At 41.8% G+C, this 18263-nt stretch overlaps 3 protein-coding genes across 9 annotated transcripts in view; all 3 read right to left on the reverse strand.

Annotated features, from left to right (window-relative positions):
• Positions 1-1028, reverse strand: part of yrk (Yes-related kinase) — a 14978-nt gene extending 13950 nt beyond the window's left edge. The window contains exons 1-2 of one of the 4 annotated variants that reach the window (XM_025065094.1): positions 894-983; positions 23-129 (exon numbers count right to left, since the gene is read on the reverse strand). The gene's annotated coding sequence lies outside the window, so the exon portion shown is untranslated. Of the gene's footprint in view, positions 1-22; positions 130-893 lie in introns of all 4 variants that reach the window. The other 3 variants (XM_008331593.3, XM_008331594.3, XM_017041203.2) reach the window with 3 other exon arrangements.
• A 1261-nt stretch (positions 1029-2289) lies between these two features.
• On the reverse strand, positions 2290-11670 carry sesn2 (sestrin 2). 3 transcript variants are annotated; one of them, XM_008331596.3, is made up of 11 exons: positions 10822-11670; positions 9982-10047; positions 8758-8946; positions 6418-6600; positions 6011-6229; positions 4911-5043; positions 4712-4827; positions 4437-4520; positions 3546-3652; positions 3176-3320; positions 2290-2955 (listed from the first exon to the last, which is right to left on the reverse strand). In XM_008331596.3, exons 1-11 carry the CDS (start codon positions 11167-11169, stop codon positions 2869-2871), a joined length of 1677 nt encoding a protein of 558 aa, XP_008329818.1. In that variant the 5' UTR covers positions 11170-11670; the 3' UTR covers positions 2290-2868. The 3 variants fall into 3 exon arrangements, with proteins under 3 accessions (XP_008329818.1, XP_008329819.1, XP_024920861.1); XM_008331597.3 differs by lacking the exon at positions 10822-11670 and adding an exon at positions 10437-10596; XM_025065093.1 differs by lacking the exon at positions 10822-11670 and adding an exon at positions 9394-9440 and having other exon boundaries at positions 9982-9998.
• A 562-nt stretch (positions 11671-12232) lies between these two features.
• On the reverse strand, positions 12233-18252 carry matn1 (matrilin 1). 2 transcript variants are annotated; one of them, XM_008331598.3, is made up of 10 exons: positions 17722-18252; positions 16373-16557; positions 16106-16270; positions 15798-16020; positions 14806-14928; positions 14497-14669; positions 13814-14045; positions 13479-13631; positions 13304-13384; positions 12233-13196 (listed from the first exon to the last, which is right to left on the reverse strand). In XM_008331598.3, the coding sequence occupies exons 1-10, from the start codon at positions 17807-17809 to the stop codon at positions 13147-13149; spliced, it is 1473 nt and encodes a 490-aa protein (XP_008329820.1). In that variant the 5' UTR covers positions 17810-18252; the 3' UTR covers positions 12233-13146. The 2 variants fall into 2 exon arrangements, with proteins under 2 accessions (XP_008329820.1, XP_008329821.1); XM_008331599.3 differs by lacking the exon at positions 14806-14928.
• Between the last annotated feature and the right edge of the window lie 11 nt (positions 18253-18263).

The raw sequence follows: 18263 nt of genomic DNA on the forward strand, positions 1-18263 counted from the left end.
TGAACCCAAGACAGGAACTGACCTTGTGAAGAAACAGGAAGTGATGAAGCACAGCCTTGGGCTGTCTAATTGTATTTTCTCCTGCCTGACGCTCAAAATTCCACAAACCACAGATTGGAAGCTGGGGACCTGATTTACAAAAAAAGAGAAAAGAATGTATAGCCCCGACCAAGATGAGGAAATGAACACCTCACACTGATGGACATGCTAAGGAAAAGCTCCAGTCCTGTCTTTTTCCAAGAAGTTATTTGATTTCCCGTAAGTGTGTTAGTGAATAAAACATATTCATTTACTGAAGGAGCAAAAAAAGTCTGTTATCTGAGGGACAAAAATGAAGCACATCTTTTTGAGTGTAACTGAGTGAGGGTTAACCTAATGAATGACAAGTCCAGGTCCTGTTGGTGTCAAACTCATCACCACAGGCGTCCTTCTAAATGATGGACCTCCTCTTCTACATTTACTTCTTTAAATAACATGGCAGTGAACTCTTCTCTCTAACACACACTAGTACTGACAGTTATATTTCAACAACAAAAAATCGACAACAGTTTAATGTCTGACCAGCAGACTAGCACATTAGACAAACTTCTCCAAAGACCCAGACTGACTATTTCATCAACTGTAAACACTACAGCGGTACCTTCATTTTCAACATATATATTTTATCCTAAAACTGGACCCATAACAGCAGATAAAAACCAACCTGTTTTGTTTGGGACTTTAACGAAAGTGCGTCTCTGTACAACAGAAGCTATAAACTCCTTCAATCAACACGGACAATTAATAACCGATATAAGTAATACAAATATAACAAAAATAAACATGGGTGTATCATTTTTAGAATTTTTTTTAAATATATTTAACATTTATGATAAATAAAAAGGCGTACGTACCGGCGAAAAGCTCACTTTAGTTCTGTTAAATCCCGGTTCAGTTTACGCTGCCACTTCTGAAAGACACAACGGTGAACTGAAAGGTGTGCGCGCGCGCACAGCGGAAGTCAGAGGGGAAATGCACGCGCACTACAAGGTCCAGCCCTGAAAGCGACGCGCGTTAAAAAGTGGACAGTTGTAAAGAAAGACAAGGGCAACAAGAAGGAAACAATTTAAACAAGTTATTTTCTTCTGTTGTGTTTTGAGTCAGCAGTTAGTCATGAATCAACTTTGGTTTCCACTATTACTGTATTTGGCAAATTAGAAAAAAGTAACCTTTTATTTCTTCAACCTGTGGCTCTCGGGCCTTATGAGACGCCATAACTAATGTCTGTGAATAGACTGAAATTTTCTGTAGTTAAGTTGATAAAGATTACTTTTCAGTGGTGTCTAATTCTCTTCCAAAACCATTTAACCGTAGTAGTCATAATAACCACTTAGAAGTCTGTTCCTATAACACACTAAAATAAGGCAACAATAACCACAATGGAAAATAAATCTTGAGTCATATCTTTGATTTCTACAATTTTTTTTTTCATTTAATTAACTATTCCTCCAAATGACGGAATACTGCCTGATGCAGTGGTTTAACAACCATTTTTAATAAAATTGTATTTTTTTCCAACTCTGCCTCTGCTTCTTATTCCATTACAAACTACTAAGACATTGTTTACAAAAAAATGTTACATTTATTCCTATACTGTCTCAATGTTGACTGTGAGACAGTTCTGGGCTTAAAAATCACACCATCCTACACGGTGTGTGAAATTTCTCCCTGACTAAATGTATACGTAACTAATCTACCAACTGAGATGTGGATTTTCACCTTAATGCCTGAGCACATGTGACACATCAGATCACGGTGTAAACTACAGGAAGTATAAACATTCAGCCCAACATACTGTGATAATGATGCCAAGTACAGAGAATTAAATTGACATCTTAATGCCATTGGCCACTTCTCTGCAGTATGTCGAAGTTTACCTTTTCACATCCATTGTATTGACACTACTGTGAATACTACAGTAATTCACCTTGAAGAATTGTAGCTGCTTTATATAACCAGAAATGATCGATTCCTGTGATATTTGTCTCCCTCTTGTGGTGAGATAGTTGAACCAAAAAACCTTGAAGCTGTAATGAACTTTTTAACGTTTGTACCTGTTTTAATTCCACTATAGTTATTTTTTGATTAAAAATGTACTTGTCACTATATCATTACGAAAAAACTGCTGACAAGATAATGTGTATGTAATTTGCTGATATGATCCTGGGTAGATAGCAAATGTAAAGTGTGCTGTCAGTTGTTCTGTTCTATGTGTCCTACATTGGCAGTACAGAAAAACTAAACCAAAGATTTCAATATGATAACAAAGTAACTTTTTAATGTATATAAAAAAATACAAGTTATTCTGGGTTTTTTTTCCTATTCCATCCTCCGAGTGCTGCAGAAACACAGGATGGAGACTGTAGTAGTCTGAAGAGTGATACGTTCACGCAGTCATGTTAAATAAACTTAAATTCTGCAAAAAAACAACAACCTGAAAACATAATGATGATGAAGACCTGGATGAACCAGACCATTCCTCTTGCACAAGTGATATGTGTCACAAAGACATGCCTGTCACAAACAGGTAGCCACATTAGGCTCAAGTGGGAAACAAACCTGTTACATTTCAGTGCAAAATCACACATCGTAAATATCTGACATCCCAGTTGCAAAGCAGCATCAAAACATTAACACTTCAACACAGGATATGCACACATTACCATACAGCATCTGTGTGTGTGTGTGTGTGTGTGTGTGTGTGTGTGTGTAGATAGGGCAGAGATGTCTGTGGGTGTGAATACACGCTTTACAGCTAGACCTGTGTTATGCGTGGGACTGTGTATAAATCCCAGCTGGCTCAGCTTCTGCAAACTACGAGTGACTGTGTCATCTCATGTAATGTGTGATGGCTCGTAAGGTGTAAAGAAGAGCTGCCTGTAGTCGAGCTTCCATGACTATCAGGTTGGCATGGACCTGCGAAGAAACAAGAGAACAGACATAGAGTAGTGACACTTCTGAATTGTCTGATTCACTAAAGACGTTAAAAAAAAGGAGAAGAGAAAGACTCAAATGTCAAATGAACAGCTACTTGTTGAAAAGGTTCCACGGGGGTTGGGAGGGGGGGCAGAAGTAAAATGTCAGGAGAGTCTTTCGTGCTGGTTGAAGAGATGGTGTTTGCAGAGCTCATTCATACCTTCTCAGAGTGTCTGAAGTGCCTCCAGAAGGAGTAGTAGATGCGCGCGGTGGTCTGCTCGGGGTGGCAGGCCACGGTTTTGACAAACAGCTTCAGGGAGCGCTCCAACAACACATTCACGCTGCCGTAGTCATAATCATCATATCTGTTTCAGAACAAACAAAAAGGTAAGAGCTGCAACAAAGAGCAATATGGACACGGAGGAAAGGCAGGGTTCCAGCTATGAACATCCAGCAGCAACTCATCAGCAACTTGGCTGAAGTATAGTTGTGAACGTAGCAAGTAGTAACAGTAGCTTCTGTCATTACTTCACTGTCATTTTCTAAATGTCAACCTTGTTGTTCTACATTCACAAAGGTGATTCACTCACCGTATCCCATAAAGACAATGGATGTAGTTCCACAGAGCTTTCCTCAGAGTGTGTGTGTCCACTCCTTCATGCATGGCCATCCTATGATAGGTCAGGTTGCTCACCACCTAACATGATAATTCAGTACAATAACAACACAGGTCAATTCAAGGCTAAAGAAACAAAAATAAAAACAGATTTTATGTTTAAAAATAAGTGACTTTTTTGCTGTCATAACCAATGAAGAACCAAACTCTAACTTTCTCTTTGTGTTTCTTCCTACTGTAACAACCCTTATTAACAGAAGTGTTGACAAACAGTGCATTTCCTCTTTTCACTTTATATTTGTCACACATACGATTGCTGATGGAGCAGTACATACAGTATCTTTTAGCTGAACATATTTCTTTTTAATATGCCTTTTTGTCACATTTTTAGATGAGTTATATTCTATAAAAAATATGAGGAACAAGAAAAAAATAGTATAACCAGATTTTAGGTATCAGTTATAAAAATATTTCAACTTTTTTTAAACCATATTATTTCGGGGGCCACCTTTAATGATCTCTCGTCCTCGTTTTTACTAGGCTGTACACAGCACTGCAGAGTCTGTTAGATTTCTTGTTTCTTCATGTTAATGACCAGTAAATATGAGGTCATGTGTATTCTTCATGGTCTACGCAAACAAGTGTGTTAATACACCGTGATGAAAAGCAAAAAAATAGTGTCACTGGTGAAGGAGACAGTGAGTTTAGTGTTTTTCTGTTGCACTTCCCGTCACTGTATCTGATGTGAAAACATGTAAACCAACCCCGGTCTTGTCTGTCTGATCATGTTTCAGTAAACACAGGGTATAAAGTTACTCTGAGATGGCAGAGATTGTAGAACTGCCTAGAATTTATGAGTGTTTACCTGGAATTTCTCATCCAGCACTTGGCCCATGTCTGGTAGGAGCCTGTTAACCAGAGAGTAGCCGTGGTCTTCCCAAGAATAATCCTGCAAACATTAGACACCAACAAACACACAGATGGAAAGAACTTTAGAATGGAATGATTATCAGAAAAACACCAACAGGTTTAACTACTACTACATCTATATTTTTAATTTCTAAGTTGAGTCACAGTGTCCTGTACAAAGACATGCGATCCTTTCAACAACAACACTGTGTTTTCACTGCTCCACTCAACCTGTGCTCTCATGGTGGGCGGAGCCTGCTCTCCCCTGGGGGCAAAATCTTCATATCTGAACTCTGGATCCTCCACGAGGCACAGCACCAGATCAGGTGGAGCTTCACGCACCACAGCTAAATTAAACAGGAAGACGTGTATAAATCATCACTTGGCTTAAAGACAGATAAAGACACGGGTCAGACCGGCTTCTTTGTACCTGTCGGTATGCTCTCACTCCTCTGGCGCTCGAAGCGTGTTACCATCTCCTCCTGCGTGCACTCTTCCTCCTGCTGCTGCAGCTCCACCATCCTCTTCATCAGCACCTCCACCTCCATGGCTCCTTCAACCAACTACACACACACAGAAGAGGATTGAGAGACTTTCATAGTACCAACAAAGAGACGTGAATCACAGAACGAACAAAAAGACATTCAACATCACTGACATCTGTTCTTCCCACTGACACTGTGGTACATTGTGGTTCTGATGCACTCGCTCTGAGTGTGTGCTTATTGAATTAAAGACTCAACATTCACTTCTGTTCACAGAGAAGAGACAACACAATTCATATCTGAGTCCTGCCAGACTGCCGACAACGTTTTCAGACAGTGGTAATGCCAGCAATTTCTGCTTCATTTGTGAACCTCCCTGTGACATGAATACAGATTTACAGCAGGAGGATCACACAGTAAACAGAGGCAAAATGAGGAGACGTTCTTTAGACAAACAGCAGTAATGTCAAACACACTGATGATGTCATAATGTAATAAATATTAATGCACAATCATTGTGATTGGTTCTTTTCCTAAAGTTTGACTCCTGGATTTATAAAGAAATCCTGGTTAGAAATGTAGTTAATGTTTGATGCACTCAGATGTTCAGTCATTTACAACAGCAGTCCCGAACCTTTTTTGGACAGATCGGTTTGGACAGATCGGTCTAAACCAGCCAGTACCGCAGACCGGTAGCGCCTTGATGATCATTTAAGGACCATTAAGTATTAGTTCATTTTCAAAACAAAATCTGTTAGTAAGTAAATGGCAATAACTGTATTTTATTTTATATTAAACAAATTATTAATTCTTTCTCTGTGGCCCGGCACCAAATGGCCCATGAACTCAAAGTCAATCATTTATTCATTCATCACTATTATAACCATGTCTTCAAACTAGAAAGGATTTTGCTCAACACACTTGGTTTTTGAGGAAAACTAATTTAGTGACAAATGAAAGGCAACAGTATTAAAAGGACAAATGAGGACCATGGACATTTGTGCTCATCAGTGGCAGTGCAGCTACAGTGGGACGTCTGACTCACCTCCTGCCTGCCGTCCTCATGTGCGGGGCTGTGAGGACTCCGAGGAAGGTTACCGGGTGAAGGAGGCTGAAATGTGTAACCTCCAATGTGGTCAGGCTCTGGGTTCAGGCCGCAGCCCCACACGAAAGAGGAGAGGGAGTGAGCGTGAGCCATCAGGATCACGGCGTGTATCAGTTCGGCCAGCGACCAGCGAGGGTCTGCACCAGAACACACCAGCTCCTGCAGGAGAGAGGGTTAGTAGAAGCATTTGGTCATAAAAAATATCTCATAAATGAGTCAACAAGTATGACGAGTAATTCCACAGAAAAGTGTGTAAAAGAAAACAGTGTAAGAGTCTGACGTATCATGACGGTCGATGGTGAAATAGAGAACTGATGAGTGAGTAACAGAAATGACCTGGGTCTGACCTGGATGTGCTGCTGGGTAATGAGCCAGGGTCGGTGTGCTAGCAGTTTGTTGAGTGTCTGCAGGCTGCGGAGTTTGGTAGGAGCGTGTTGGATGCCGCTGAGCCAGCTCTCCTCTCCCCCGGCCTCAAGGAAACCTGCACTGTGCTGCTGCACCAGGTACGAGCAGTGGTGTCGAGCTGCAGCCTGTGGAGAAGACACGCAGTCAGCAAACCAGATCAAACCAGATCAAACCGAGGCACAGATTAATGACCAATGGACAGGAAATAAACAGCACTCATCAATGGTCAATGGGATGATTCTTTTTTTGTTTCAGTCTTATTGTCCAATCAGACCAAACAGAAACTTGAATATAATAAACACTCTCTCTCTCTCTCTCTCTCTCTTCCTCCCACCCTTCCGCTCTCTCTCTCTCTCTCTGCTGAAGACTAAAGAATGCTGTTGTTGCGTTTGTGAGAGTGAATGAGTGACAGCCAGGAAAAAACACAGAGAAGACTGATACAGGAAGTGTGTGTGTGTGTGTGTGTGTGTGTGTGAGAGGGAAGGTGACATACATAAAAAAGCATAATAAAGTGCATCATATATATATATAATCTATCTATCTATCTATCTATCTATCGATATGAAACGTTCTATTCTTTCCATGTGACCCAGTACCAAAGAATCAATGGCCCAGTACTGGGCCCCGGTCCAGTGTTTGGGGAAGCCCCAAACAGCCCAACTTGGGTTCTTCGTGTAAAATGGCCCGACATTTATCACAGAAATTCCAAAGTGGCATTCAGGAATGCTGGAATGTTTTTTTTTAGAAAAATACACTTGCAGCTCTTGCAGACAACGGAAGTAGCAGTTGGAACAGGTCCGAGTTTTCCACTGTGAAACATCAGACCTGTTGGTGTGAATTGGGACACAGAAGCACTTGTCAAACTTGACCCCGTCTCTGTTTGCTCTGTCTCCAGTACACACTGCACTGCACTGATTTAGTGAACGCCACTGGGTCAACAACCTGTGGCACAAGTCCAAAGAGAAGCAGCTTAATGACATAACATCGGTACCATCTGCTTAAGTGGGCCTTGGTGCAAAATGTCTTCAACCATAAACTGTAAGAACTGTGTAATATGTGTAGCTGATGCTGCTGGAGCACTTGTTCAGGGACCTTTAGCTGAAGATAAACAAGATCAGTTAAATGGTCTTTAAAAATCACACACTGAGGGGCAGTGAGGACGTGCTGACAAAATCAATGTTTTTTTTGTTTTGATTTTTGGACAGACAGTATTAGACGTTGTTGTTTAACCGACTGGGAATTTTAAAAAAAGAAGCAGGCCTCAGGGGAAGCAGCTTTACAGCAACGCTGATGAAACCTAATAACTACAATATGGTGATACTGTCAAAGTACCATTAAAGGCTGGGAATAAAGGTGAAGCGGCGAGACCAGATAAACGAGGGTATGATATAAAAAACAAACCATAAAAGCACTCGACTCAGCCACTAAAACAGAAAATAAAAGATAAAAATTACAGTCCGCCTTTATTTCACGTACACAACATAACCATTAGCGCCGTAATATTTTTGCCTATGTTTAAAAGGAGGGTGAGATAAATGTACCTGCACTTTTTCACAGAGCAGTTACAGACTTTATGGCTGTTGTTATTTCAGGGCCATTTAACACAAAATGAGCAAACACAGATGCAGAGGAACACGGGGCGAAAACACAGTCACAACACTGGTGAATGTCTTCTCACCCAGGATCGTCAAGTTCCACTTGATTTACATGGTTAATTGATCATGTAGTGAGACTGTTATGTAGCAACATCTGTGGGTTTTTATAGACAATTGACATTAATAACTATTGTTTCCCAAAGACTGGGGTCAGGTCCCACAGCAGGGTCGCTGAAACCATGTCGATGGACCACTGTGATGGACCAACTGTGATCCATTTGTTTATTTATTCCATATCATATATATTTTTAAAGAAAGCGTCTTAAATACAACAAACTACATAACACATTAATAACCTAGCCTGGCAGCTGCATCTTCAACATCCTTTGTCCCGTGTATTCATAGTTCTAGTTAGTACTGTGTTAAAACTGGGTCAAATTAAAAGTCAACTCAGAGTCCCTCCTTAGCTTTATCTCCCAGGTGTTTAGTTTCTTTAAGTCTCCCACCTTTACTCAGTTCTCTGGGACTGTGACACTGTCTGTTTCACCATCTTTTGAATATTTTCATGAATATCATATTCTATTTATCCCGTGCACCTATTGCACAAACTCTGGCCAAATCCTCAAAGGCTGAGAAACAAACCAGATGCCAAAGTGTCTCTAACATTATATGATATTCATGTCTTACCATAAGAACAATGTAATGTCTCCAATGGCAGGGAAGGGGCCCATCTAGCTCCAGCAAAGCATGCTGGGCCTTCAGGAAGCAGCTGAGGTAGGCTGGGTGCAGCGCCATCACCATGGTCATGTGATCCACACGGCCCAGAGACAGGAAGGACTCAAGTAGAATGTCCTGGTCCATCTCCTCCTTCAGGATCTGAATGGAGAGAGTAAAACATGATCAATACCAAAACATAATCTCCATCTTTAACACGCGTCATGCTGCACTAGCAAGGATCCGGTTCAGAAGTCTTTCTCTTGGAGGCAGAACCAAAAACCTTTGCTGCTTGAGAGGCTTGAAGTGAGTCACACAAGAAAACTGAGGTGTTGTTGTGTTTTTAAACCAGCAGAAGAAACATTTCTCAGGAGTTTTTTTTTTCTTCACAGACATGAAGCAATAGTCACAGTACTTATTTAAATACTGGGTCAACGCCATAATGTTATAATTAATTCCAGATCTTAAAGATATAAAGACGGTTGTGAGTCATTTCTCTGACTTGTAAATCCAATGCGGGGTTTGTTTTGATTGTTTTCCTTTAATCAAAAACACAAATGACTGTGAAAAACCTGGCAGGAAAACACAGAAACTAATGCCAACACCAACCTGGTCTGATGTGATGACAGCTGAAATAACACCGCCTCTTCTTTTATCTGCAGTTCATTTGTTTGTATAAGAATAAAACATTTTAATTTACTGGTGGAGAGTCAGAGTTGGACAAAGCGAGGGACATTTTCAGCACATTACCTACAGGGAACAAATATTTATTTTTATTACTTAAACAGACTGACAGGCATGGTGGAAAGTTCAGTAAAAATGTTCCTTTGGAACAATTTACAGTCACAAACACTGGTTTGTGTTCTTCCCAGGAAGAACACGTCAATTATGTAAATACCAAGTTGCTTCAAAGTCATTCGAAATCGTGTTCTGTATCAGTGGGTTCTACAGCGACAGTGAAAGCCTGGTGAAACGACAACACAGCCCCTTTTTCTCATTTTTATGACATTAACATAATGTGCTAATATGAAGAGATCGTCAGGAAAACGTAATGCAAAACAGCTATGGATACTTCAGGGTAAAACATTTCCAATTCTAATACTATATATTTAAAAAAAAACATCAATTCAATTTCAATAAGACATTGACAGACCTGAGTAAACAACACACAAACTCACTGACTGCAGTAATGAATACCTGTTTTGCAGGAATAAATGTACTCGGACCGGAGGCCAGGACTCTGGGAACTTCAACTCCTTGTTCCTACAGCAACATTAAATAAACAGAAAATATAACATTTATATTATTCTGTTAATATCATGTTACATAAAGTAATAAAAAGCAATACTAACTTCCATGCAACAACATGACAGACTGAGGTTATTTATCATATAAATTTACTGAGGTTGTTAATAAAGAGAGGCTTTTAAACTGAGGTTGTTAATAAAGAGAGGCTTTTAATCACTGACGGTAGGGATAAAACTTCGTCAACACTTTACTAACATGTAAACCTACGCAGGCAGAGTGAACCCCCTTGAACCGAACTAGTCCTGGTGACGAGAACAAGCTGTGCCATTACAGGAGGGACCCGTTTCATAACCATAACTGTGTGCCCCGTGGAATTACAAACAAAACAAGTGACTGAAACTCACGGCCATGGCCAGAAGAGAAGGAAAACCATCGGCCGAGTCGACGCGGCTTGTTATTTCCAGCAGATTGGACAAATAAACAGTGCGTGAAGTCGACGGCAATATGACTGTTTCTATGTGAGGAGAGCCTGGGGGTGTGACTGGCTTTTCAGGGCACCGAGAGGGGGCGTGTCTGGGTCTGTTCTTGCATCACCTTCTAACGTCTGATGAAATAAGCCGCAATCGCACAGGGTAAAAGGGAAATATATACGAGAACGTTGAATAATCAGACGTTTATTGATATATATAAATAAAACCTGACAAAATATCGCGACTTGACATGGTCAGAGATATCGCCTTCATCCATGTTTCCCTCAAGTGTTTGCTAGTTTCCAAACTTTTCGATTACCTGTGCGGTACGCAGCAGCTCGCCTGCTTTCTCCCGAACCTCCCGGAGCGGACACGACCGGGACAGTCGGAGCAATTGCAGCAGGGTTTGCTTACTCAAGCGTGCAGAACCAGGCTTGTCAAGTTCCAAACGAAGCAAAACCTGCTGGTTCAGCTCCCTTAGAGCCGCTGCTCTCTCCTCTTCGTCCCTGCTGCACAGTCGGGCTAAGCACTTCACAGTTGGGACGATGTCAGACTCTGACTCGGAGTGGAGGCGACAAGAGCGGTCACTAAGAACGGTGCACACACGTCCCGGCGTGTCGTCACCATTGGTCGGGCAGGTGAAGCCTCCTGCGGTGTTACTGGCCATCTCTGGTTATCTGTTGCAGCAGCACCGTGGGCTGCTAACGACTGTTAGCTCGAGTCTTCAATCTAACCGTTAACTGTAGTGTTTTCAGGTGTCTGTTCTTAGCTGATGTGTCTTCAGCTCAATCTTCGGTCACTGCGCAATCATGTCCCGCAAATCATTAACGAGGCAGCACCGTCACGTCCAGCGGCTCATCCACCCTCTCACAGCCGGTTTTCTCCTCCTGCAGACTCGCTCTCTTGGCGTTCAGCTTTAGCCCGTTGAGCTAACTTATCCGTTAGCATTAGCAGATGATGTCTTGTTTAAATTGCGTATTTGGGTTTGAATTAAAAGTTGAACCGCTTTGTTGGCCGTTAGCTTCAATTAGTACCAATTCCAGACACACGACATTTACTGAATTCAGTTAATTTAAATTATTTTTTATAACGCTGTGGTTTGACTCCGTACCAACAGCGGTTTTGTGTCTTCAGCTGTTCCAGTGAATGTTTTTTTCATTCCTGCAACGTCATCCTGACGCGTCCTTAACTTTCAGTTTTTTTAAAAAACATGAAATCTGTTTCACGACGTACCAAAATGTTATTTAAATGTAAGTTTTATTCAGATGACATTAATATTGTTCTTAATTACGGTTTAGATTGTTGGGGAAATTATTTTTGGTTTGTCTCAGAATTTTAATATTAACACCCGAAAAATATTCAGATAAAAAAAAAAAACAGAATTCTCTAATAAAAAAGTCACAAACAGAAGGATAATGTAACTAATTCTCTTTTGCCATTTATTTAGTTTTGTTTTTGAAAGATAGTCATTTCTTCATTATTGCTCTATATTATGTAATTACCATTGGCAGCAATGTTCATATAATAATACTAAAAATAATAAAAATATACAATTGAAAAATACTATAAAACATTGCAATATGTTATAGCTACATAAAGGTCTACTAATTTACACAACTATATTTTTCTATTCCACCAATAACATTGTAACAATTAAATATTGAATATATATATATATATATATATATATAATTATTATAAATCATTTAATTATATAACTTATGGCCAAAGGCTAACATTACCTCTTGAATCCCTAAGAAATTACTCCAATTACTAAAGGTGCCAATTAACCCCTTGTAAATACCATTTCCTCATAGTAAACACAGTCTATTAAAATATTTAAATATTTTTTTGTGGTATTCAGAGACATGTTCCTGGTTTTCTGCACTTAGTAGTTCTATACTTATTATAATATATAAAATTCTGATTATTCCATTTCCTTTTTGCTAAATGAACTCAACAATGTAAATCATAATGCAAGTCTTCTGGTCTGTGTGCACGTGTCTCCAATATACAATCGCTCCACAATTTAATATTTACTTCCTGCATGACTTTTATTTAGGAAAATAAAAAAACATCAATGATGTTCCCTTATGAACAGACATGTATCTTATATTAATTTACCTGTAAAAATATACCTTTAATAATTTCAGATAGATTTATGTGATAAAGGAAAGAGAGGAAAGGAGAGGAGAAACCTTCAGGAGAGTGGAGAGTGAAGAGGGAAGGTGACAATAAGCAGACAAGACCAACTGCTGCTCTGTTTAACATGACTTCTAGGATTAAATACTGTGGCAGCAACTAAGAAAAACAACCTTCAGTGTACTGTCACCGTTTCCCTATGAGGGAAGAGTTTTATTAACAAACACACAGGCAGGCAACGTAGGACGACCTTCGGAGTGCACACACGGGCAAAGGCGTGGTCCCCATGGCAACCTGCGCTTTGTGTCTCAGGAGACCCAAGGTTTGCAGAGGTTAGATTGAAAAAAAGGAGGAGGAGATAGAGAAGGATATAAGCAGAGGTCAGGGTGCATGCACACACACAAGGATTTCTCTTCAGAATTCAACAGGAAGTAAAAAGTGTGTGTGTGTGTGTGTATGAGATGAATGTTCTTATGTGTTGCTAGAAGTGGGATTTGAGTCCTTAGACAATTTTGTTCTCCAGCATCGCGATCCTCTTCGACATGCTCTCTAGTAAGATTCTGTCAAGGAGAAAATTAAACTATTAAAAAAGACAACAGTGCATAATAACATCATTAAGACCTCCCTCCAAACATCATTTCCCCTGTTGTAAAGGATATATTTTTTTGTTAGTGCCTGTAGGGCATCTTCTACTTTCTTTTGGAACTTTACGAGGGAGTCACATTCACATGGATCGTCCTCTGTGGGATCAGAAAGCACACGGTCAGGCCCTGAGTTTAGGTACAAATGTATAAAGTCAGGTTATGCCAGAATGTGATGATGTCTGTGTCTGACCTTGGCAGATGTTAATCTGCAGCTTCTTAGATATTTGGGTCATGGCCTTGAAGTCGGCAGTGTAGAAGTAGTGCTCTCCAGTCGGCTCAGAGGCGATCTCTTTCAGTTCATCCTCCACTGCATTACCAACGCCAACAGCATACATCCTGAAGCCTGAAACATAGACACACACACATGCATCGGTTACACGTCCAGAAAATGTGTACAAGTGTCACTGCGTGTACAAGTGAAGGACATGAACAAACAGAGTCTAAAGTGGAGTGGGAGCCACAAGCTGTTTGTTTTAAAACAGAAGGGGAAAATTCCTGAATACTGGATCTTTAACTCTTCCTCACCGTGTTCCTTTGCCTTTTTTGCAGCATCTCCGATATAATCTTGGCTGCGGCCATCAGTGAAGACAATGCCCACCTTGGCGACTCCAGGTCGGGCACCCTGACCTATGCTGAAGCTGCTGTCCAACAGATAGCGAAGGGCCTGACCAGTCATGGTTCCTCGTTCCATGTAGGCCATCTTCTTCACAGCGTCCTTCAGGTCTTTCTTGTTGTTATAGCGGCCCAGAGGAAACTCCTGTAAGCAGATAATCAAATAAAGTATGACCACCACTCATCTACACTCCTAATCAAACATCCATCTCTCTAGGTTCCTTACTTGTCTCCTACTCTCACTATAGATAACCACGTCATCTCCAAACATCACTGTCCACGGAGCCTCCTGCTTGACCTCATCTGTCAACAGGTCTGTTACCAGAGCGATCATTAGGAAGCTTGAAGCCGATCCCTGATGTATTCCCAAGCATACATCTGTCACCCAACAGTACATCTCACTACCGACCTGCTCACCCTAACATGTCCTGGACCACCCTCATCTCCCACTCCTGACTTTAATTCCAAGGTGAGCAAGCTCTCTACGCCCCCTCTTATACTTTATCTAAATCCAAAAAAACATGTGCAACCTTTGACCTTCTCATAACAAATAAAAAACCTCACAGGTGGTGCTCTAATCTTAACCCGACACTCACCTGTCGGACTGAGCTGGAGTACTGCACCAGCCCAACGTGGGCCTTGGTTTCGGCAACGTCGAGTTTATCGATGATCTGGTTGATCCACTTCTTGACCAGCTCAAAGTTCTCAGGACGAATGCTCTTGGAGCCGTCAATCAGGAAGACCACGTCTGTCACAGAGTTGCTGCATGCTGAAAAGGACAAAGGTGCACACACACACACACACACACACACACACACACAGCTAACATGTTAAAGCTCTCAGTTCGTTAGCACAGCAATCCTGCTCAGGCGGATGCCTCCATACTCACGCTAACACACACTCACCACTGCAGCTGCGACCATCGTCCTTGAGGGTAAAGCCATCTTTGCAGGCACACTTGTACGATCCTGGGCTGCTGATGCATACCTGCTCACAGTCGTGGTCTCCAGTGGCACACAGGTCCGACACTGTGTGTACGTGTGTGTGTGTGGATGATGAACACGCGCACATACACACAGTTTAAATGTTGACACAGAAGGAGGGGTTGGGGTGATGGGAGTTAGGAGAAGAGAAGGAAACTATGTCAGTTTGAAAATCTAGTACAGATGTTTAATGATCCACTGTTTCCTGCTGGAGACTTAGAGCTAATCAATGTGGTCGTTAGTGGAAAATGCAGGAATCCAGTGGATCCTTAAAACAAACAGGTGGAGAACATTGGAGTCGCCTTCAATCATCTTCATCAGTGTCTCGGATTCTAAATTTAGAGCTCAGGCTCGTCCAATAATAATCCAGCGCTGCCATCATGCAGTTCTGCCCTTTGACAAAACTTCTGCAGAGACAATGGCACAGAGCAGCCAGGACTGCAGACTGTGAGCACCAAAGGACAACAATAATGAGAGTTTTTACTGACTGCCACGAGTGGCCCTGGCAGGTCAGTCTTAAGTTGAGGTAATGAGAGTGTTTTCTGATGATAAGGAGTATATTTGTTTCCAAAAAGGCTGTTCGTGCCCTAATGTCCTCATACACTGCAAGTGGTGGATGACTTTGACTTGCTGAATGACTGTGCTGTCAGTGTTGAGGCAGTGCCGAGGTCAAAAGGGAGGAGAACAATAAACTGGAATGAGAAGATGACAGTCCTGACACCTTACCCTCATTATAGGGAGGCCAGCAGACAGCTTTCACCGTGAAATAAAGGCGTGGATAATGGTTGTCCACCCAGGCTGGATTTTTTTTTTAAACCATGGTCTGTTTTCTCACTCACTAAGGACTGGGTTGTATTTCCTTCTTTTCTGCGGCCTAATTGCGGACAAAATTTGAACCTCTCCTCCAGACTTACCACAGAAGGCTTCCTGAAACTTTTTGGTGAGCTTCTCGATGACACTGTAGCTCTCCACGTAGTCCACGTGGTCGTCCAGGGGATCACTGGCCATCTGCTTCAGAGTGCTCATGTCCACACGTCCAACACCGATGGCAAAAATCTCGATGCCGGCGTCGCGTGCGCGCTGGGCGATGTCCTTCACGTTGTCCTGTGGACGCCCATCTGTGACAATAATGGCGACCTGTGGAGGAGGTGGAATAGTTAGATGCAGAACAATAAATGGGGTTCTGATATGTAGAGCTTTAACGGAAAAACGTGCAGCAAACCTTGCTGACATCATTGGATTTGACACGAGCACCCTCGCCTTCACTGAAGGCCACGTTCAGGGCAAACTGTATGGACAGGCCGGTCATTGTTCCAGTGGACAGAGGCTCGATCTTAGTCACAGCTTTAACCAGCCCGGCTTTGGTGCGGTGAGTTTTAAGCGACACCTACATTAAAAAAAAAAAAAGAAAAGAAAAAAAGGATGAGTAAAAATGTTGAGCATAAAAGCTTTTCAACAACCATGACAAACATGATCCATTCTTCCACACCTCGTTCTTCACACGACTGGCATAGTTGACCACTCCCACACGGGTGGCGTTGGGTCCAACATCCAACCCCTCGATGACTTTAGCCAGGAAGACCTTGACCTGCTCAAACTCTGAGGGACGAACACTCCGACTGCTGTCGATGATGAACACCAGGTCTGTGGGACGGGTTTTGCACAAACCTGCCGCTGTGTGTAAAAATGAGAAAAGTCATTACGTTATAATGACTATGCTATAAAAGGTGGGAGCGAGTGGAAGAGGGGGAAAAAAGAGGTGATTGAAGCAGAGATGCAAAGGGGTGAGCGTTAGAGAAGGTGAAGACAAGGCTGAAAACAAGAATGGAAGAAAAGACGGAATTAGAGGAAATCTCATTTGAATCTCATTTTTAAAGCACCAAATACATTTCATTAAAATTATTAGCAAATTTAGGATTTTCTTTGTTTTATTTGGAAACTACAAAAACATCAACTTTGATACGGTTTTAAAATCAAGGAGGAAAAAAAACAGAAACAGTGGCTACTGAAGAATAATATTTGTCTGTTTTCACCAACATTTAGGCTGGATTTAGTAAACAAATCCCCACGTACAGTAGCTGGAAACCCCTGGCAGATCTGCATTGTGTGGTTAAGAAATGAAACAAAAATAGCTGCCAGTGTTGCTGTCAGAGGCAGAGATGGGTTTTTAATGTAGGATTAGAAATGAAGGTACTTTTTAAATAAACAGGCGCCTGGTTAAAAAGTACAGATGTCTGCAGAACATCACTGATCTCCCTTCTCACCCTTCACCTCTCCCCCTCCATCCTGTATCTACCTTACCCCTACACACACAGACGACCTCAAATGAACAGCTGCTGTATCTGAATTTATCTGTACATATTTTAATCTAACGTAAACCAGTCAGTTTTAACAAACAAAAATAGAAAATATTTTTTGGGATATCAAATGCAATAAAATTGTTTCTTATTAACACAAAGCTTTAAGAACATCAAACACTCAATACAACTGTATTAAGTCTTTATCCACAAATTTTCTTCTCCGGCTTTGGACAAACAATTATATTTACCAAAATATAACTTGTTTTCTATTTTATACAAATGCTTATTTGATTATTAACCAACAGCACAGATGATTGGACAGTTCCACAGACATTGATGGCAGACCGCTGAAAAAAGGGTGCTGGCTTGAAGTGGACAGTCTCTGTGCCTATCACCTGAGGCATCACTAAGTGACCTCACTACTCAGGTCAAACAAAAAGTTGACAGAGAGAGAGAGAGAGATGTAACTTAAACATCAGACGTAATTATTCACCATTCAGATCAGTTTAAGGAGTAAAAGTCATGGCCGTCTTCTTACCCATGGCGGCGGCTGTTCTCGTGTCCACAGTGGCTTGAGCTCCTATCAGGCCCAGAAGCAGAAGGAACAACGGCGGTGTAAGCATCATGGTGACAGCGGCAGGACGGGGACGACGACCTAATGCAGACGGTCCTAGAAAGATGAGCCAGGAGGACACACAGCACGGCAAAGGGACTTCCAGGCGAGGGGGACGACCACAGAGTGAGACCCACTGACTCTGTGCTGCAGGTTATCAATGCAAGTGCTTTACACACTCGGCCCATAGACACCCCCCCACCCCACCCGCACCCCCTCCCCCACTCCAGTGTGTGTTTTTCTGTGGGTAAGAAAGGGAAATACCTGCTCTGGGAGGACCTAAACTGGTGGGCAGGGAAAGACAAACACACCTTGATATGGGCAGGATGGACAGGTATGTGTGTGAGTCTAAGTAGTTAAGGTTTAGTGTGTGTTTGTGTGTGCGCTTGATGCCTTAGGTGACTACAGTACGTGTGTGTGAGGCTGACAGGGGGTACAGGAGCGGCTGGGGGTTGGGGGGGGGGGGG

This window comes from Cynoglossus semilaevis, chromosome 18, assembly GCF_000523025.1.
Source record: "Cynoglossus semilaevis isolate Cse_v1.0 chromosome 18, Cse_v1.0, whole genome shotgun sequence".
In the NCBI taxonomy this organism is placed as follows: Eukaryota; Metazoa; Chordata; class Actinopteri; order Pleuronectiformes; family Cynoglossidae; genus Cynoglossus; species Cynoglossus semilaevis.